General features: G+C 43.8%; 1 protein-coding gene across 1 annotated transcript in view; it reads left to right on the top strand.

Moving 5' to 3' along the window:
• Nucleotides 1–22,183, top strand: part of SLC10A7 (solute carrier family 10 member 7) — a 188,993-nt gene extending 166,810 nt beyond the window's left edge. Inside the window, exons 11-12 of the mRNA XM_065405265.1 lie at nucleotides 17,908–18,053; nucleotides 22,139–22,183. Of these exons, the coding sequence (XP_065261337.1) occupies nucleotides 17,908–18,053; nucleotides 22,139–22,183 (191 nt within the window). The remainder of the gene's footprint in view (nucleotides 1–17,907; nucleotides 18,054–22,138) is intronic.
• Nucleotides 22,184–22,490: the final 307 nt, after the last annotated feature.

Raw genomic sequence — 22,490 nt, 5'->3', positions numbered from 1 at the left:
AGGACCCCCAGTTCATGTACAGAAGTTCCCAGTACCTGTAAACAGTTCTGTTATTGTCATTTAAAGTCATTGAAATTATTCCCAAGCTACATTGTTGTAGCTGAAAGCAGAACCAAGAAGCCAAAGAAAGTTACTCCCTTTTTGATGCTCCTTTCATAGACTCTCCTCCCTTTTTGTGGCTGGCTGACCAACGAGCCAGTTAGTCTTCTCCTAAAAACTTTAAACTATTTCCAAGGAAGGAAAGAGCTATCTAGTCTAACTAGAAGCCATGTAGGCCTCCTTGCATGGCTGGTCAGTTCTCTAGGACTGGCTACGTACTTGCTTCACCCTCCCACCCTTGCTCATTTGAGTCCCTACCAAACATGTGCTTGAGGTACAATGTTATTTATCAAGTCATCGTTATGCCCTAACCAGTCACCACCTTCCTTTCTCGCTAGACTCTGAGGGGAGGCAGAACTTGATTGTCGGGACTTGCCAATGTTTTAAAGATATCACTCCACTGGGGGGACAGACAAAAACCAAATCCATTTTCAAGGCTTCTGGAATGGAGATAGCTTAAATATTTTCCTCCTACATAAGCCTCTGCACCCTCTCTCCCCCACTCCCCAAACCGAGCTGGCAGTTTGCAGGCTACAGCATTCCTACTCACCCAGAAGGGGTAATCCCCAAGGGATGTCAGGCAGTTTAGCCACAACACCATGCATTAGGTTTTTTGCTGTCATGTGGTGAACATTCAGCACATTCATCATCACACCCATCGGCCGTGCCCATTTATTTAGCTGTTCAAACCCCCCTACGCACTCACCCCAGTCCGCTGAAGTTGTGGACTTCGCAACTTTTTCCATCTGCCAAATTTCCATCACCAGGGCTTTGCACCAAGGGGCTTTGCCATCGTATGCTGACCTAGACCCGCCAGTGACTCTGGCCCCATGTTCTTGTATAGTTGTATATTTTCAAGTATTATTATTGGGATAAAGTGAAGTGCCCTCTGGCTTGCCAGGTTAGTGTCTGGGAATTTCAGATTGACCCTCAAAGTGAGCATTTACCGTATATTTCAGTGTGACAGTTAGACTCAATAGGCAAGTAAACATATGGAGTCCAGGCACAAATCAGAGCAGACTCAGCCCTGCTCTCATGTGCCAGCTAGTAACAGCCTCTGGGAGTAGCAATGCTCTGGCAACACCTAGTCTCCCATCGTGTCCACATGCTGGCTAGCTAAGTCAGCTTTATGGCCTCTTTGCACCACCAGAGCAGCACAAAGGGGCTACAGTGAGGGCTTATATTCAGGAAGATAATCTGCTAGCAGATGTACCTCAAAGAAAGAAATGTCAGAGTTTAAATGAGTCTTAGTGGCGCTTGGACACAGCACATGCTTTTCTAATGTTGTGTTTGGCATGAGATTCATGATACGTATGCCTCCTCTGTTTCTGTTTACTGAATTTTCATCTCTCTTATGATTCTAAAAGGGTAACTTTATAGGAAATTTGGGAATCTCCCTTCTTATGTGCCCTGAAACATATGCTTTTTGATTAGCCTTTGAATGTGGGCAAGAAATCCAGCACTGGGGCTTGTTTCCCAGTGCTTCCTATTCATCTGTACAGTCTGCCAGTAGTAGGTTTTTTATTAATATTTAGAAAGTTTGCCTCCAGCAGTACTAAAATGTGCATCAGAGAACAACAGTTGTTTACTGTGTTTGAACTGAAGAATCTCACCCAGGAGATCTCATTCACTTGAAGTTTACATCTCTCAATCTCGACTTGCAAAAAGAGATCGATGAATAACAATTGTCATTTCAGAGTTGCACTTCTCCAATTATTTATTTGGTTGTGTGTCTTGCCAGATGTACACTTAATTGGATCAGACACTAAAAACCAGATTGCAGGTTTTTAATGACAGCAAGCTCATACCGCTTTATAATAATAAAAAAAATGCTACAAACACCCAGCTGTAAAATGATTATGACACAAGAGCCCTCCCAACCCTCTCTCTCCACCAAAATGGTTAAAGTTAATTTATCTACTTTAAGAAACTACCTTATACTCAGCAGATAGCTGACAGGTTACCCTTGGGGAGATCCAAGTTTGGACATGACTCAAGATCCCTTTATCCCAAGCAGGCAGAGGCTACAAATGTCACCTATAGTAAAGAGTATTAAAGATGTCGTTGAGTCTCTGTGGAAGTATCACATCTACATGTGCTGCTCTCAATGCACCGTCTGGTAGCCAGTCTCAGCTGCTGGCTTCAGACACTTCTGGAACTGTGGGTGCAAGGATATTAAAAAAAAAAAAACACTTGGAAAAAGTAGTGGCCCTGTTACAAGGGGAGTTGCTGGGAGCTTGGAAAGGAATAACTTCAGAGCTGCAAGTTGCACAACTCCCACCACCATCCTAATTCTCAGCGTTTTAGTGTGGAAAATAGACATAGGACAGTATTTCTCTCTTCTGTGGATAAGAACATAAGAATGGCCATACTGGGTCAGACCAAAGGTCCATCCAGCCCAGTCTCCTGTCTGCCGACAGTGGCCAATGCCAGGTGCCCCTGAGGCAGTGAACCTAACAGGTAATGATCAAGTGATCTCTCTCCTGCCATCCATCTCCGCCCTCTGACAAACAGAGGCTAGGGACACCATTCCTTACCCATCCTGGCTAATAGCCATTAATGGACTTAACCTCCATGAATTTATCTAGTTCTCTTTTAAACCCTGTTATACTCCTAGATAGATGAATAGAGGACTGTTGGCTCCAAAGTCCCTGCCCAAGTGATGGGGAAAGTAAATCTTATTATCCTTTGTTCTCCAAAAAAAGATGAAAAGTTGTGGCCAGTGTTTTCAGATTCTGGTATCTGGCATTTCCATGGCCTAAAAACAGTAAAAGGAGGGAGGGAGAGGAGAAGATGTTTAGTTTATGCATCTGTGTTTTCGCTTGCCTTGATGCATAAGGAGGGAATCACTGTGGGTTTCATTTCTTGCATGCACTCAAATACAATAGGAATAATGTATATAAGTATTTCCATAATGTCTATTTTAATATATTAAATGAAACTCACTTAGCCAAAACTTTGATGCCTCCACAGATCCTGGCATCTGCTGTGCTAGAGAGAATAATTGTGTTCAAGGGAACAGCAAATTAATAAAACTTTCAATCTGTAGGATATTGTCTGTCTCTCTGTGCATCCTTCCATTTATCACCATAATATCTGAGGCACTGACATGGCTCCGTTTCATAAAAGTATACTAGAAATATAGACAAAAAAAGGTGTTTCTGCAGTCACTGAGTACACAAATCTCAATAGCTTTCATGTTAGTAATGAAGTACAAGACAAACCTCTGAGTGTGCACTGAATGTATTGTCTGTGTGAACTATGACTTGATATACAGGCAGTAAAATGTCTCTGAAGTAGACCAAGATCAGCTACACCATTGCCATGCATATGCCTAGGTCCCATTGTAGAGATAAGCTAGCGTTTAAAATAAGATTTATGGTGGTTTGATTCATTCTTGAATGACCTGTTAATTAATTATTACTACAATATTGTCAGATGGGTTAAGGTGTTCCTGAGTCTAAGGCAACAGTCTTCAGTTGTTGGTGTTTAATGTTTCATTGTTAGCATTTGGTGAGATTGCTCAGGTCATTCATTAAACATCACTTCCAATCTGAAAACACCCGTCGAAAAACCATAAATAGATCAAACAGAACATTCTCTCTTTCCCCCTTTTACATTTTTATTTACTTAAATCTTTGATAGTCGAAGATGTACTGATTCTTGGTAGCTACATTTTACATTGCAGAGTCTAATTTCTGTGGTAATATGAACAAGGTGAACCAGTGACCTGAACAACTAAAAACTAAAATTAGTAAAAGCATGCCTAGGGCACTAGCTTTTCTCCATCTTTTCCTTTAGTGTTAGTGACAAAAGAAATATCTATCCTCATTCTTCATTAATCTTCCTCCTCTTCCTTCATCTTTATATGTATCACAGACCCATTGAATATCTTGCAGCCAGTATGAATCTCACACAGACAGGGCTGAATTTCAAAAAGTGATTCTCCTGCATCCCCCCAGGTAACTTCGGGGCCAATGTAATATATTAACAGGGTACTCAGTGATTCATCTGTATCCCAGTAGTGCTGTGCTCCCAAAGGAGGTAACAGGCACCCAGTCTCATGCTAGAGCCGTGTGAGCTCTATTTTGAATGCTCTAGTGTCATTGGCCTAGATTCACAAAGGTTCTTAGGCACCGAAGTCCCAGCTTTAGGCTCCATTGCTATTCACAAAACTTCTGCTGAATCCTGTGGGTGCCTAAATGCACTCAGCACCTAAGTTTTTGCAGTAAAAAATTCTCTCTGCTCCTTTGTTTCTGCCTCTGGACATGTGTGCGACTGCCTCAACTCTGGGCACGTATCTCCCACCTAAATCCCAGAGCAATTCACAAACCAAGGAGGACAAGGATTCACCTGCATAACTCGTGTGGGGCCTGATCTGGCTCTGCGCACATCTATCAGACCAGGCCCCTCAAGCAGGTTCACACAAGACAGCGAGGGTAATGGGAGAGGAGGGAGAGAGAGAGGACTTCCCTCACAACTTTTAGCCCAGTGGTTAGGGTACTCACCTGGGATGTGGAAGACCCCCCTGTTCAAGTTCCCCCTCCAACTGATGAGGAGAAGGGATTTCAACAGGAAAGCCACCTAGTATGTTGGCTTTTGTGAATCTCTCCCCATGTAGGCACTAACTCAGGCTTCGTGAATCGGAGTGTTGTTCCTGTGATTTTCCAGGCACATAAAAGGTGCCGCAACGCTCAGCATCATGACTTCTGAGTATCTTTGTGAATCTAGGCCATTGTCCTTTCTTCAATGCACAGCATGAAAGTCAAGTATTTTTGTTCATTTGGATAAATGCAGGTCTGCCAAAACTTCCATCTGAAGGACTGTCCCCCATTTGTGACTTTCTCATGTTGTCCCACCATGCTCCTTTAATCTCTCACCATTTTGTTGTGCAACTTCCTCCTTAGACATTTTTTTCTTTTGCTGCTGCCTCAGTTTGTCCCTCTTCCTCCCCATGTTGAAACTGAATTGAGATCTGAAAATGTATTGAGTTCCTCACCTCTTAAAATACTTTCAGCAAGGGTTTCTTTCAGCATAATTTAGATGCTATCGAGTAGGCAGTGGCAAAATAACCCCAGCTGCACCTGGACTCTTCCCAGTCAGACTTTAGCCCTAGATATGGCATCAAAAAAGTGCTAATTGCACAGATGAAGGATCTTCTTATGCCCATAGGCAGAGGGAAAATATCCACGTTAATACTTTTAGGATGGTCAGCCACCTTTGATACATTCAACCATAAAGTGCTGTTGGTCAGGCTACAAACCTGGACGTTGTTGATGGAACATAAGAACAACCATACTGGATCAGACCAAAGGTCCATCTAGCCCAGTATCCTGTCTTCTGACACTGGCCAATGCCAGGTGCCCCCCGAGGGAATGAACAGAACAGGTAATCATGAAGTGATCCATCCCCTGTCGCCCATTCCCAGCTTCTAGCAAGCAGAGGCTAGGGAAACCATCCCTTCCTATCCTGGCTAATAGCCATTGATGGACCTATCCTCCATGAATGTATCTAGTTCTTTTTTGAACCCTGTTATAGTCTTGTCCTTCACAACATCCTCTGGCAAAGAGTTCCACAGGTTGGCTGTGCCTTGTGTGAAGAAATACTTCCTTTTGTTTGTTTTAAACCTGCTGCCTATTAATTTCATTTGGTGACCCCTAGTTCTTGTGTTATGAGAAGGAGTAAATAACACTTCCTTATTTACTTTCTTTCACACCAGTCATGATTTTATAGACCTCTAGCATATCCCCCCCTTAATCGTCTCTTTTGCAAGCTGAAAAGTCCCAATCTTATTAATCTCTCCTCATATGGCAGACGCTCCCTACCCCTAGTCATTTTTGTTGCCCTTTTCTGAACCTTTTCCAATTCCAATATATCCTGTTGGAGTTGGGGCGACCGCATCTGCACACAGTATTCAAGATGTGGGCATACCATGGATTTATATAGAGGCAATATGATATTTTCTGTCTTATTATTAAGGCTACATTTTAGTCACGGGTATTTTTAGTACAAGTCATGGACAGGTCACAGGCAGTAAACAAAAATTCACAGCCCGTGACCTGTCCATGACTTTTACTATATACCCGTAACTAAAACTTGGGCAGCAGACTGCAGGTGCTCTGTCGGGGGTGGTCAGGCACGCAGAGAGTGCTGGGGGAGGTGGGAGAGGTGACCCGGGACCCCTGCTGGTGCTGGGGGGGGAGGGTTGGCGGGGCTGGCAGGGGCTCCTTTCCTGGCTCCACCTGTCCCTGCGGCTCCTAGGCAGCAGAGGGACCAGAGGGCTTCACGCCCTGCTCCCGCCACAAGCGCTGTCTGCGCAGCTCCCATTGGCCGGGAACCGCAGCCAACGGGAACTGCGGGGGCAGGGCCTGTGGGCATGGGCAGCACGCAGCGCAGAGCCCCCTAGCCCCTCCTCTGCCTAGGAGCTGCAGTGGGGCCATGCCAGTGGGAGTCAGGGAGCCTCCTACCCTGAGGTAAGTGCCTCCCCGCACACCCCAAACCCCTGCCCCTAGCCTGAGCCCCCTCCCACCCACCCAAACTGCTGCAGCTGCTGGCCCAGGGGATGCCCAGCTCAGGCAGCCCCTAAGCCAGCACCAGCCGCTGCAGAAGTCACAGAGGTCACAGAAAGTCACGGACTCCGTGACAGACTCGCAACCTTACTTTCTATCACTTACTATCTACCCCTTTCTTAATGATTCCCAACATTCTGTTTGCTTTTTTGACTGCCGCTGCACATTGAGTGGATGTTTTCAGAGAACTATCCACAATGACTCCAGGACCTTTCTTGAGTAGTAACAGCCAATTTAGACCCCATCATTTTATACGTAGAGTTGGGATTATGTTTTCCAGTGTGCATTACTTTGCATTTATGAACATTGAATTTAATCTGCCATTTTGTTGCGCAGTCACCCAGTTTTGAGAGATCCTTTTGTAGCTCTTCACAGTTCTTACATCATGCACAAGTGGGCAGAGAGCTGAATATAGTTTTCAATGGTCAGCAAATAAAGAATGATTCACACCCGGTCTAGGCATTATGTTAGATAGGACTCTCACATATCGCGATCATCTTACAAAGACAATGACTAAGGTCAAAACACACAACAACCTGCTTGGAAAACTGGCCAGAACGACATGGGCGCCAACACCCAAACATTATGCACTTCAGCTTTGGCACTCTGTTACTCAGCAGCGGAGTACTGCGCTCCAGTATGGGCTTGCTCATCTCACACAAGGATGATCAATGTACAACTTAATTCCACCCTGCGTATTATTTCAGGCACACTTAAATCTACTCTACCATGGTTACCAGTTCTCTGCAATATTGCTCCACCCAGTGTTCGCAGAGATGAAAGAGTAGCAAAGCTCATGACAAAATTGCATGATATGCCACATCTACCATTAATTAAAGACTTCATTGATCCACCACATGGTCGTCTGCCCTCACAGCACCCATTGTGGCTAAGTTTACCAGGTCAGGGATTTATGATAGAGGATGTGTGGCGAGCTTCATGGTCTGCAGAGAAAGTGACAAATAATTATCTTGTCTCTGACTCAACGTCAACCCGGGTTTGATTTACCATGAAGACAATGGAGCCTTCTCAACCAATTTCATTCATGGGATTTGTGCTGCAGCAGAATTTCAGTGGCGTTTCAGAGACAGTCCACTATGTCAGTGTGAGCAGCCACAAACCATGACACACATTCTTGAGGAATGCAAAATGACTTAACTTCCTGGAAGTCTTCATGCCCTGAACATTGTTGATAAGAACGGTGTGGCTTGGCTTTAACGCATTGTATATGCCAAATAATAAATAAATCAAAGTGGTGTGCAGTTTCAGGGTTTTAAAAAACAGTAGCCAGAAACCCCTTCTTCAATCTACAGCTAACCAGAAGTTCTGTTCCTTCCTCGAGGACACAGACCTAGCCATATTAATATGTCCTGTGTCACCTCAAAGCTAAACTATTACAGTGTGTTCTGTCTAGGATAAACATGAAAGCTCCATCTGGTACAACATGCAACATCTCCCCTGAACAAGACAGATTGATCACACTACATCACCAGTACTCTGTGCTCAACAACAGCTCCCCATCCAAGTCCTTGTCTGCTTTAACAGCTTTGTTCTCAACTTCTAAATCCTAAATAGGTTAGAACCTACTCATATCCATGACTACCTTTCTGCACCCCTCTGAGAATACTGCCATAGCAGGGAAGATGTGGCTGGCAAAACCATTAGGGAAATTCTCAGAGGCTGCTTGGCAGTGTGTTCTTAGTGGTAGGATCTTATGAAACTCCCTGCTACTGGCAATTGAACTGAGCTGGTGTCTTGCCTGTCTCAGACAGATCCAAATGCAAGACTCACTTCTCTGAATAGGTATTTCCTCCATAAAGAAGGCTGCTAAATGTCCTGGCATCCCTCCTTTTGTAATCAACTTCCAAAGTGATCCTGCAGAAAGACAATATACCTTGGAAAGGGACAGAGAAGCTACTATTATTCATAACTCAGTAATGTCTTATTTCTTGTATATGACGCTTAGATACTGTGGTAATTGACTCACTAGAAATGTACAGACAAGTAGAATAGAATATTACAAATCCATAGACCAAGGACTATATTCTAATGATTGTCATTGCTTTGGGGATATTTACTTTTTCCTCTGATCTTCTGAATGGCTTGTGCATCCATACTTTCAGTGGTATTCTCTTTCTGTTGTTCCAGATATGTTTCTCCAAGTAAAAATACTGCAATTTCTCATATGTGCAATGCACAAGTGATTTGGAATGTGGTTCAGTAGTATAAGTGATAAAGTTTTAGGATAAATGGTTTGGTATAGAGACATTTAAGGGGAAAAAAACTGAACAATAAAGTAAATAAGTATAGCAGCTAGCAATAATTTGGATTTGGGGGTGAAGGATAATAGCCTGTATTTTGGTAGCAATAAAATGTTATATTAAGTTCTCTCAAATCATAGCAGTACTTTAGAAAACAGCAAGTGATGAAACGCTGCTATGAGGAAGCTTCCAAATTCAGGGAGCATAAAATAAACATATTAAAATAGAAAAACTGAGCTCCAGTACTTATTGTTTTATCCTTTCCATCATGGGTATAGGATAAAAGAAAACTCTTACTTGCTTGTTAGAAGAAGAAAGCTCTTACTTGAAGTTCTTACTTGGCAGATGTCAGTTGAAAGCTCTGCTATGGAATATGCTGCAATGTCAAACTCTGTTGGGTAATTTTAGACAAATGTGTCATGTGTGACATGGAAATATGGCATGCTGTACATTAGTGATTTCCCAAGTGTTTGGATCAGGTAGTAATGTGCTGAGAAAGTGCTCTTTATCTATCCACACTGTGTACTTGTATAGCAGTGGGGAAATGCTTTTGGTAGAAATTACTTTAGTCAGAAAAAGAATCCATTTACAATATGTGCCTTCTAACATCTTTCAGACAATGCATTGTATTAAAGAGGCACTTTTTGATTAATGTTTTATAAACATTTTTCAGCATGACAGCTTAAAGTCCCTGTAAAATTGTAAATGCGTGCATAGTGCTCACTTCCATAAAGTCAAATGCCATCTCATAAAGTCTGGTTGGATCCTGTCAACCATGGTGACACAGAATCAGTACCTTGGAGCATTAAAATTAATTTGCTTCATTTATATGACTGCAATGATAGCTAGATGAAAAGAATCCTATATTGAAATTTGCTTAAAAACCTTCAAATCTTGTAGGACTTTTTTATATTTTACAGTTAAATAAATATAATGAAGTGCAGCATGGTATTTTCATAGGGCCTTATATAAAGGAGACTAGAAAATGTGAAAGTAACGGGGGGAGAGAGAGAGGAAGTGAAAGATGTGTGAGGTTACACTGGGTGCAAGGCTGGGGGAGAGGAAAATGGATTCCAGTTAGTTACTTGGGAACCAGTAGCCTTAGATCAGGGATGTCCAAACTACAATCTTGGGGCCAAATCAGCATAAGTAAGGGGAGCAAAAGAGCTTTTCTGGCACACCTACTCAGTATCTTTGTGTTGTAGCTACCCCACCGTTATTGCTGGCCATGTTAATAGTCATGGAATTTGGGCAAGCAGATTTTCTCCTACTCACATATCTACTCCACACATACGTAACAGGCTACCTTCTCCACTCTTTGAATCACCCACAAACCAGGGTGGACACAATCCCCACCATATTATTTATTAGGTCCCTTCCACCAGTTCACCAGTACAACCTTGTGTAGCCACATACAACTGAAAGTAAACTTCCCCCCTTAACCAACTCTCTGGAGAGTGAGAAGGGAAGATCACCCCATCCTGAAATCCTGTATCCCCTGGTCTCTGCCTGGCACTTTCTTGTGCTTCTTTCTTGTCCTTTTAACTGTTCCCAGCTGATTGGTTGATTGCTTTCATTATCTGGTCAGCCTCCTGTCTAATTAAGCCATTGAGCACCCATCCCCCCTATTAATTCCACTCCAGGAGGGAAATAGCTAATACCTTTAGGGTATGTCTACACTACGGGATTAATCCGAATTTATATAATTCAAATTTTGGAAACAGATTGTATAAAGTCGAATGTATGCGGCCACACTAAGCACATTAATTCGGTGGTGTGCGTCCATGTACCGGGGCTAGCGTCGATTTCTGGAGCATTGCACTGTGGGTAGCTATCCCATAGCTATCCCATAGTTCCCGCAGTCTCCTCCGCCCATTGGAATTCTGGGTTGAGATCCCAATGCCTGATGGGGCAAAAAACATTGTCGCGGGTGGTTCTGGGTATATCCTCCCCCCTCTCCAGGGAAGCAATGGCAGACAACCGTTTCGCGCCTTTTTCCTGGGTGAACAGTGCAGACGCCATACCACGGCAAGCATGGAGCCCACTCAGCTCAAGACAGCAGTCATGAACATTGTAAACACCTCGCACGTTATCGTGCAGTTTATGCTGAACCAGAACCTGCAAAACCAGGCGGCGAGGAGTAGGCTACGGCAGCGCGGCGGCGAGAGTGATGAGGATATGGACATGGAATTCTATCAAACCGTGGGACCCGGTGCTTTGGAGATCATGCTGTTAATGGGGCAGGTTATAGCCGTGGAACGCCGATTCTGGGCCCGGGAAACAAGCACAGACTGGTGGGACCGCATAGTGTTGCAGGTGTGGGACGATTCCCAGTGGCTGCGAAACTTTCGCATGCGTACGGGCACTTTCTTGGAACTTTGTGACTTGCTTTCCCCTGCCCTGAAGCGCCAGAATACCAAGATGAGAGCAGCCCTCACAGTTGAGAAGCGAGTGGCGATAGCCCTGTGAAAGCTTGCAACGCCAGACAGCTACCGGTCAGTCGGGAATCAATTTGGAGTGGGCAAATCTACTGTGGGGGCTGCTGTGATGCAAGTAGCCAAAGCAATCACTGAGCTGCTGCTACGAAAGGTAGTGACTCTGGGAAATGTGCAGGTCATAGTGGATGGCTTTGCTGCAATGGGATTCCCTAACTGTGGTGGGGCGATAGATGGAACCCATATCCCTATCTTGGCACCGGAGCACCAGGGTACCCAATACATAAACCGCAAGGGGTACTTTTCAATGGTGCTGCAAGCACTTGTGGATCACAAGGGATGTTTCACCAACATCAACGTGGGCTGGCCAGGAAGGGTTCATGACGCTCGCGTCTTCAGGAACACTAATCTGTTTAAACGGCTGCAGCAAGGGACTTACTTCCCGGACCAGAAAATAACCGTTGGGGATGTTGAAATGCCTATAGTTATCCTTGGGGACCCAGCCTACCCCTTAATGCCATGGCTCATGTAGCCATACACAGGCAGCCTGGACAGGAGTCAGGAGCTGTTCAACTACAGGCTGAGCAAGTGCAGAATGGTGGTAGAATGTGCATTTGGCCATTTAAAAGGTCGCTGGTGATCGTTACTGACTCACTCAGACCTCAGCCAAACCAATATCCCCATTGTTATTTCTGCTTGCTGTGTGCTCCACAATCTCTGTGAGAGTAAGGGGGAGACCTTTATGGCGGGGTGGGAGGCTGAGGCAAATCGCCTGGCTGCTGATTATGCGCAGCCAGACACCAGGGCGATTAGAAGATCACACCAGGAAGCGCTGCGCATCAGAGAAGCTTTGAAAACCAGTTTCATGACTGGCCAGGCTACGGTGTGAAAGTTCTGTTTGTTGAAAACCCGCCCCCTTGATTGACTCATTCCCTGTAAGCAAACCACCCTCCCCCCTTAAATCACAGCTTGCTTTTAAAGGAAATAAAGTCACTATCGTTTAAAAATCATGTATTCTTTATTAATTGATTATAAACATAGGGAGAGAACCGACAAGGTAATCTGAGTGAGGTTTGGGAGGAGGATAGGAGGGAAGTAAAAGGCCACTGAAAAAATTCAATATAATGACAGCCTTTTGGTTGGGCTGTCCACTGGGGTGGAGTGGGAGGGTGCACGGAGCCTCCACCCCCGCGTTCTTACACGTCTGGGTGAGGAGGATATGGAACATGGTGAGGGGGGAGGGAGGTTATACAGCGGCTGCAGCGGCAGTCTGTTATCCTGCTGCCGTTCCTGAAGCTCCACCAGACGCCGGAGCATGTCCATTTGATCACGCAGCAGCCCCAGCGTTGCAGCCTGCCACCTCTCATCTCGAGCGTCCCTCATGACCTCACGTTCACTGGCATCTTTCCTAAATTTAGATACCGTGTCCTTCCACTCATTCAAATGAGCTCTTTCATTGCGGGTGCATTCCATTATTTCCGAGAACATCTCGTCTCGCGTCCTCTTTCTCCGCCGCCTTATCTGAGATAGCCTTCGGGACAGAGGACGGAGGCTTGAAAAATTTGCAGCTGCTGGAGGGAGGGTTGAAAAAAAGGAGAGAAGTTTTTAAAATGATACATTTTACAGAACAATGCTTATACTCTTTCATGATAAACAACACTATTCACATTACATAGCACATGTGATTTCAGTACAAGGTCGCATTTTCCATCTTAATATTGAGTGCCTGTGGCTTTGGTGTTAGAGATCACAAACGCAGGTCCGGGCAACAGAATTCAGCTTGCATGCGGCCATGGTAAGCCATTGTCTTTCGCCTTCTGCGCCCTCCTTTCCCACATACCAAGCAAAGCCCGTTGACTGCTGCGGTTTTCCTGTTAACCTTCAGCAGCAGAAAACAAACTAAACCCCGCCCCATCCAATTCTCTGGGATGATCGCTTTATCCCTCCCCCCACCGCGTGGCTGGTATCAGGGAAGATCCCTGCAGAAACCATACTAACCCCCCGCCTCCTCTCCCGCCATGAATTATCTGGGATGATCGCTGTACCCCTCCCCCCACCGCGTGGCTGGTAACAGGGAAGATCCCTGCTAGCCAAACGTGAAAAGCTCAGGGCCAATTCCCCCCCTCCTGCGCTTGGCTAACTGCAGGGAAGGATTTCTTTTCAGCCACAGGCAAACAGCCCAGTAGGAACGGCCACCTCTGTCCCCTTAATTAAATTCCCATATTTCAATCAGGTTACCATGAGCGATATCACTCTCCTGAGGATTACACAGCTAGATGAAGAACGGATGTTGCTTGAATGCCAGCAAACACCGGGACCATACGCTGCCAGGCTTTGTCATGCAATGATACCAGATTACTTGCTACTAGCATGGCGTGGTCAAGTGTCCTACCATGGAGGACGGAATAAGGCTGCACTGCCCAGAAACCTTGTGGCAAGGCTTTTGGAGTACCTCCAGGAGAGCTTCATGGAGATGTCCCTGGAGGATTTCCGCTCCATCCCCAGACACTTTAACAGACTTTTCCAGTAGCTGTACTGGCCGCGATTGCATCCCAAGTCCTCAGGGCAAAGTAATCATTAAAAAACGCTTGCTTTTAAAACAAGTTTTATATTTTAAAAGGTAAACTCACCTGAGGTCCCTTCCATTGGGTCATGTTCTTGGCTACTGGCTTGGGAGGGTACTTCAGTCAGGCTGAGAAAAAGATCCTGGCTGTTGGGGAGAACGGAGTGCTGTGTGCTCTCCGCAAGCTCTTCCTCCTCCCCGTCCGCAGAATCCTCAGGTGTAGCTGATGAGATTACCCCCACCTCGGAATCCACGGTCAGAGGTGGGGTAGTGGTGGCGGCCCCCCCTAGAACTGCATGCAGCTCGGCGTAGAAGCGGCATGTCCGCGGCTCTGACCCGGAGCGACCGTTTGCCTCCTTTGTTTTTTGATAGGCTTGTCTGAGCTCCTTGACTTTCACGCGGCACTGATCTGAGTCCCTATTGTGGCCTCTCTCCATCATGCCCTTGGAGATTTTTTCAAAAGTTTTGGCATTTCGTCTTTTCGAACGAAGTTCTGCTAGCACTGAATCCTCTCCCCATATAGCGATCAGATCCAGTACCTCCCGTACGGTCCATGCTGGTGCTCTTTTTCGATTATCGGCCTGCATGGTTACCTGTGCTGATGAGCTATCTGTGGTCACCTGTGCTCTCCACACTGGGCAAACAGGAAATGAAATTCAAATGTTCGCGGGGCTTTTCCTGTCTACCTGGCCAGTGCATCTGAGTTCAGATTGCTGTCCAGAGCGGTCACAATGGTGCACTGTGGGATAGCTCCCGGAGGCCAATACCATCGAATTGCGGCCACACTAACCCTAATTTGAAATGACAATATCGATTTTGGCGCTACTCCGCTCGTCAGGGTGGAGTACAGAAATCGATTTTAAGAGCCCTTTATTTCGAAATAAATGGCTTCGTTGTGTGGACGGGTGCAGGGTTAATTCGATTTAACGCTGCTAAATCCGAATTAAAGTCATAGTGTAGACCAGGCCTTAGTGACCAGAGCACTGGGTCAGCTCTAGGTCCCTAGCACTGTAGCACAAAATGCTTTAATGTTAGTAATAAAAGAGTGGTGAAAGACCTAGGAAAAGAGCAGAAACATCAGGAAAAAATGGGAATCCAGCGCCACAAGTCTGGCCCTCCTCTCATAACACCCGTTTACACAGGTGTTACACCATTGCCTTCAATGCAATTACACCTGATTCTCACTGGGACCCTCATGCAGCAGAACAACACCAGTTAAAAGGGCAAGAACCAAGAAAAGGAAGAAAAGAGAGTATGCAGGAACAGAAAGGTTAAGTGAGGGAGAACATCAAGGGCCAGAAGAAGAAAAAAAGCGAGCCCATGAGAATACAGGAACCAAAGACTGAGAAGGAACACAGGAACAATGAGAGCAGACAGGAGAGCAAGAAACAGGGAAAATCTGGCTGGAAAGATGGTTGAGTGTCTAGATAATTATTTTTCCCCCGGGAGGTGATGACATTTTTTGGACGATCCTTGGTGTTCCTCCTTTCTACTTTTCATCTCTTGATCCTGTAAGGTGCTGTTTTCTCACCTAACTAGGCCCCATGGCTCCCTCTTTTCTTGGAGGTGAATGTGTGTGTCCCTGACCACATGTCTGTCAGAATATTTGGCCACCTCTGCTTTACATCATGGAGATCATACAGTGAAGCCATAGCAGAGTCTAAAATCCCAGCAAAAAATAAAGGACAGGCCTGATTTCCCGCCCTCTGATAGCAGTGTAAATCAGGACTGAAGCCAGTGAAGTCAATCAGATTACACAAGTGTGAGGAAAAATATGGCCCAATGACTCTTAAGAAAAAACAAAACAACAAAACCCACCACCCAGAGCATAGAGCAATATATGTCTGGGTACATATAACCACTTTTAAACCATCAGGTAGGACTGCACATATGCTAACAAGATCCAAGAAAAATGAGGTGAGAAACTCTTAAAGTATTTTGAGAAAACCTGAGAGGTTTCTAACTGACCTTATTTTATTTTAATGTGTGTGCTCTGATGCTGTGCAAACTTATACTGAACTAGTTTAGTTTTGCTGTAGCTATCTTATTACATTAGAGTCAGTAGTAGTATGCTATAAGTGATGAGCAAAACAGGAGCGGACAGACCAAAATAAAGATAACCAGATCCTTTTTGCTTAGCACCTTCGTTCCTTGCTATCCATCTGTAAGATTTAAATTCATCCCCTTCACTTTACTATTTTTGTTATGGCAGCACCTGCTCATGTCACTACTGTTTCAGTCAGTGTTTCTGTTATAACTTCAGTTAACAGCAGTTCACAACCTCGCCATAAAAATATGTTGCAGGCTGAAACTTCGCATACATCCTCAGCCCAGGAATCGAGATGGGGGCTCTCTTTTTTGCTTGTTTGTTTTACAACATTTTAAAAAGAAACCAGTTTGGCTCTTCGTTACAGAAGGGCAAAACAAAATAACATAACAGGCATGGCAGAACGCAGATAGCATCAGCCCAAGTTTCCCCACACTGCCCTGTCAATGAACCGCAACCAGGGCCAGACCCACTAAAGGGGGAGCATGTGGTTGATCCTCCAGTGATGTGTTCGTGCCTTCATCTCTCTTTTTAGGCTACCATCAGTAGTGTTAATTCTGCAGATGATTTGTGTGATGTGGCCATTTGTCCACTGGGGACGGAACTCACATCAGCAGCTCATTACACATAAGTCATTGAATAGCCATCAGACGTTGTGATCTCTTGCATTCTCTGCTAGACCTCTATGGAGCTTTGCAGGTTTGGCTCATGGCAATTTGTCCAAACTTCTTGGTTTTGGTTCATTTAGACTCCCACCATCCAGATGGTTCATATTTCCTCCAAACTCAGCTGAGGTTTGCCAGCCTCTATAAACCCAAGTTTGGGTTTGTGATAAAAATTTCACCTATTCAGGTTTTGTAATGAAAGTTTCGCAGATCTCATCCCTCCCATCCTTTCCCTAGAGTTGAATCAATGACCTAGAGGTGAAGAGTTTTGTGTTTTACTTCCAGCTCTATATGGAAAAACATTCCATAAAAAGAGATCCTCTCAGATTATATATATTTTAAAACTTATTTTACAGAACAAGTATTTAAAAAGATACCTTGTTTTAGTATATAATGGCTGAGTCAGACAGAGACATACAAATTCACTATCTGTCAAGATTCTCCTTGGAGAAGTGTAATAGAAATGACACTGTTGAGCTCAAACTAAGACTCCTAGGAAAAATGTCCTTCCACTCCTCCCAACCCCCAGCCTCCTCTGTACTCTAACCATTTCCTACTTCCCTGCTAACTCCACTTCAGCTGATTTGTTCTGCCCCATTAGTTCATTAGGATGTTTGTCTTCCTCCCTTTCTTCGAAAACTCATAGCCAGAGTGAGAAGTGATATTATCTTGCTAACAAATGACTGTTCACTTTGACTGGCACTTGGCTCCACCTGAGCCATAAGCATCAGTCAGAGCAGGGAAGGCTGATGATTGAACACTTCTCTATGGAAAGGGAGTGGGTCAGGAGTTTGTAGGTGCACAGTGCTCCCACACAGCTGGTAGGACTGGAGGAAGATTATGAATGGGAGCAAATGGGCAGGTTCATAGGGAACAAGTGAGAAAAATGGGGATAGAGCAAAGGAGAGAAAAAAATAAAAGAATCCAAGGCTCCCTCCAGCACCTGCACAATCACTCTCCATCAAGGTACAAATCTGCATCAAGCCTCTGGCTGGAGCTTGGCATCACTCCACTTAATTAGGGAACTTCTGTCTGAAGCCTTTCTGGTATTCTAAGGCTTTGCCAGAGGAGGACGGGGTCCTCTTCAGTGGAGTTGTTGTGAATCACCTGGTTTTTTTGCCTTTCACAAGATTCTTCTGTGTCTTCATTCTTGCAGAAATGTTCTTTTTGTCTGGTTGAAATCTTAGTAAAATGTAAAATGCTTTGCTGTGATCCTTGAAGGGAAAAGGAAAGTCGGAGTCTTAAGTCTGCTGTCTTTGTGCCCACAGGTATTCCAATGCTGAAGATAGTATTTGCCGGCTATGAGCACCTATCTTTAATTTCCGTCCCCTTACTTATCTATCACCCAGCTCAGATTCTTCTTGGCAGTGTGTTGGTACCAACAATAAAATCTTGGATGGTTTCTAGACAGAAGGTAAGAAATTGCTCCCACATAATAATAATATAATGCAGAGTACTATTTTTTTAATGTAAGAAAAAATAACAGTAAGTAAATGTAACTCTGAAACCCTTCAATGTTCTTGTAGATCCTGGGCTAGGGTTCCTTTGTTCCTTTCTTGTTTTATGGTGTTGATATTCACGATAAGGCTGAATGAAAACCCAGGATTCAAACATACCAGATTTTTGAGAAGTTCAGATCCAGATCAGACCTCTGCAGCTGGCTTCTTGCTCATTAGGCACCTGACTCAGAAAACCCCCAATAAGAAGGCCCTTGATAGATCTGAACTTTGCAGCATGAGCCAATCTCTGTCAAATAAAGCTAGCTTTGGAATTTCTCTTCTGGTGAGATTTCATATATCTATCATTTTGAGGTCCTGTGTATTTGCTGGGTTTTGTTGTTGTTGTTTGTTGTTGTTTTTAAATGAGAGCCCTGTATGCAATGAATTAAAATCATTCAGGACTAAAGCATTCATTGTTTTCTAATATTATGTTGTCCTTTATACTTATGAAAAATATACAGATTACTCGATGGATGAATGGTATTTCATGTCAAGTTTTAAAAACGAAAATATAGCATTGGCTGGTTCATAGGGCTGTAACATGATACAGAGAGGTTTTTCATCTCTAAGTCACTGGGTCAAATTCAGTTTATTACAACAGTGATTGGTGCTATTACCATTTGACAGCTGTTCAGTGGTCCATGTGAAATAAGTTTAATGGTGTCTGTCCAGTTCCTAACATAGAAATACCAACACCAGAGAAACAAATCCTCGTGATGGACACTAATTGGCACCTCTGGTTAGCAGAGATGACAAGGATTGAATGGGTATGGAGACTGGGAAACTCTCACCCATACAGGGAGTCCTTGTAAGTGAAAGTTGAGGTACATTTCAGCACAGTGTGGGAAAGATTACAATGCCTGCCACTGCCTAAATTTCCTCAATAGGCAGAGAAGAAAGGTGACTGAAATTTTCAGAATTTCAAATTTTCAACAAAAATGTTGGGGTTGTTGAGTCAGCAGCCAGAGAGGACATCAGCTTCCAGTGCTGTCAGTCCAACGCTTGCATCAAACTCGGAGGCTAAGATTTTCAAACTAGTGATTTGGGGTGCCTCCGGTTTTGGTTCCTAACGTGAGACACCTCAAACGGTCCCAATTTCCAGAGAGTGGATCCTCAACACTGTCTCAAAGTCGGGCCACTTTAATGGGCACCCAAAATCACTAGTCACTTTTAAAAATCATGGCCTAAAACTCAGATTAAAAATTTCATCCCCTAAAAAAGCCCTTTCAGGCAGACTTTATCAATAAAAGTACAGTAGTCCTGATCTTCAGCTGTGCTTGGGTCTAACTTTGTGCTATTCCTGCAAAAAAGCCCAGTTAAACTGGCATCACTGAGGATGATCACCACACTGCTGGGGCATTACCGCTCGTGTATCACCTCACTCCTCCCTGTGGCCAGGATAGGGAGTATGGATGGAGCTAATCTGCACATCAGCTGGAGCTGATCCCCACTTGTAGTGTAAAGGCCCTTTGAGGCTGTTGCCAGTTGTTGCAAGTTACAGTAGCCGTCAGGCAGCGTACAAGATTGGGGGAGAGCAAAAGTGATTTAGAACCACCATTGCACCCTCCTTCGGAGCTGCACCAAGTACTAGTTTCTTATTCATTAAGCACCAAACAAGTTGTCTACTCAGACTATAATGCTGCAATAAAGATATTTTGAGAAGCTGTCATTCTGCTGCACCAATATATTTCACTTGGTCTCCTAGGTTATTCACATGAATATTATTTTAATTACTCTATTTTTTTAAAATCAATGAAGTTTTTGGTACAGATGCAATAATTACAATAGAACTGAATGTTGTGACTGGATAATGGTCTCTCGCTTTGAAAATAAACATGTCATCATCACCTTGATGTTTATTTTCTATAAACACCTCGGCTTCACTTTGGCATTTCTCTTGCAGTGGGAGACGGTTATCCAGTCACAGTTCTCAGTTCCCCTGACATTCTTGCTTAATTATGATAGTACATGTGATCTGCTTGTATGAAATTGAATTTAAATATTTAGAGGTTCATCTGCAGTAGGATATTTCTAGCTTGTAAATATGGCAGCAAAATCTGCCAAACTACAAAGTAAAAGAAATTGTTACCCAAACAAAATGTGAAATTGCGTCTCTCCCCTGCATCCCTTGGTATATAATATCCAAGAGTACAGTTTCTAATGGCTAAATTTTGGCAGTCGTTAAATGCTGATGGTTGTTGGGAGACATGGCATTACATGTTTATTTTTAAGGATTTTTTTTACATTGGTTTTAAATAGCATCTGCCAAGGAGCTTTTACAGGCTTGAAAAATGTATAAAACTAAAGGACAAATATTTGCAATACAAAGACTCACCAAATCACATCTCTCAAAATATAATTCACTTATTTAATCAACCCACCTCAAATAACAGTCTCCATCCTCATACCAATTTACATCTGTTAAAGTACCCTTTCAGGATAAGCCCAGGAAAAAGCATGACTATTCCCTGATGAGGGTCAGCAAATCCAGTCTCTCTAGGACCTATAGGAGTTGTGAGTTAACTTCCAGAGTTCAGAACTTCTCTTAGAAAATGTCCTGTCCTTCCTCCCTCCCCCTTTATAAAACAATGGGCTATTAGGACTAGCACCATCCCAGATAGAAATTGCAGACTTATACCACAGGAAAGAGCTGGCCTCTCAAGTAATCAGGTCATTTAAAGCTTTTTTTGAACACTTTATATTTCACCTAGAAGCTAATTGGAAGCTTGTATAGATCACAGAGCACTGGTGTATTGTGCCATAGGACGCACTACTTAATAAATAGAAATCCACATTAAGTGCCATGTAGGGTGGTGCATTGCAGCAATTTTATCTCCACAGGACAGAGGCATGGATAAATAAAGTAGGGTCTACACTCAAAAGAAGAAGCCATGCTTCTCTGTCCAAATGCTACTACCTGAGCATCCAGGAGCAGCTACGGTCTAACACTGCAAGTCAGAGGACAAACGGCTACGTGTACTCCCTAAATCAAGAGGCCTCTCCCCGCCAACCTACAGGCACTATCTCCCCTTTGTATGAGTTGAGCCTAAGCTAGACATGGAGTAATTTGCTCAACTTCACTCGTTGGGTCATGCACCATGGCAATGTAGAGCGGGGTGATGTCAGCATATTGGTGGCAACTAGTCTTGTATTTAAGTATTTAATGGGATGGTTGACAAGCTGTAGGAACTGATACAGACATTAAATATATTTAAAACTACTGTTGAGAGGCCTCAGGACTGATAACCTATTTGCTATTGTTAGTGGGACTTCTTGGAAAGGAAGCAATGATATCTGATTGCAGTCAATGCAACTGGTACAATTTCTGTACTATAACCAGGCCTGAAACCAGATGATCAGTAGGAATACGAGGACTCCAGATATTGTCTGAATAGCCTCTCCTTAAGCTTCTTAACAATCTGTCCCAAAAAAGGGAATTTAAAACAGGTCAATAATTGGATTATCTGCCTCACAAGATGGTTTCTTGAATAGAGCCTACCAGTTGCTCTCATAAGGATAGCTGAGACTCAGCCCACCAGCAGAGATGCTTTGACATTCTCCTCCAACAGTTCCAGTGCTCTCCTGCTGGGCTTTGCCACTCAGGAAGGAGACAGGTACTAGTCAAAAGTTATAACACTAAACTCCCCAGCACCTCAGTGAATGACAGTGACTGAAATGCAAGTAGAGGGGAGTTTGCATTTTCCCCCTCCAGGTGCTGCTCTGCCTCCATAGAGGCACACAACTCAGTTTGGAGCCAAGTGATTTTATCATCCAGGTAAGATGAAAATCCTTCACAGCAAGAAAAACTTGACTCTGCAACTGAGTGGAAACGACTTAGAACCTTTCAGTTATAAACTGTAATAAAGCTGGATAATATGGCTTCTCAGAGCCACCTAGAAATACACTGAACCCTTTGCACCCACTAAAATAAAAGCTTGCCTTGTATTTGGTTATATTCTTTAGCAACGCAATAAATGATTGTTTTGTTTCATGTTTGCAGGCACTGAAGTTAACAAGACAGCCCAAAGTACCTGTGAAGGTATAACAATGGAAGCAGTCCGTGTCACAGTGAATGTATATATGTACTATACTGTACACACTCAGACAATTGAGAAGACTGGTATTTGTGAATGTTGCTTTAGCGCATATTTTATTTTTCTATCTATATTAAAAAAGATATATCTGTTTAAGTGCCTTAAAAATGCATTTTTGGCAAAAGCATTGTTTCCAGAAGCCACTTTGTTAGTTACTGCAAGAGGTTGTACAGTATTTTGTAGTCATTTAGTTTTTATTTTTCTAACAGAATGAATTATCATAATTAAAAGCTGTGTTCCCTTCATCACCTCTCATTT

The sequence above is a fragment of the Emys orbicularis genome, chromosome 5 (genome assembly GCF_028017835.1).
Source record: "Emys orbicularis isolate rEmyOrb1 chromosome 5, rEmyOrb1.hap1, whole genome shotgun sequence".
NCBI lineage: Eukaryota > Metazoa > Chordata > Testudines > Emydidae > Emys > Emys orbicularis.
Note: the sequence above shows the minus strand (reverse complement) of the source record. Positions and strands in the feature narration are given on the sequence as shown.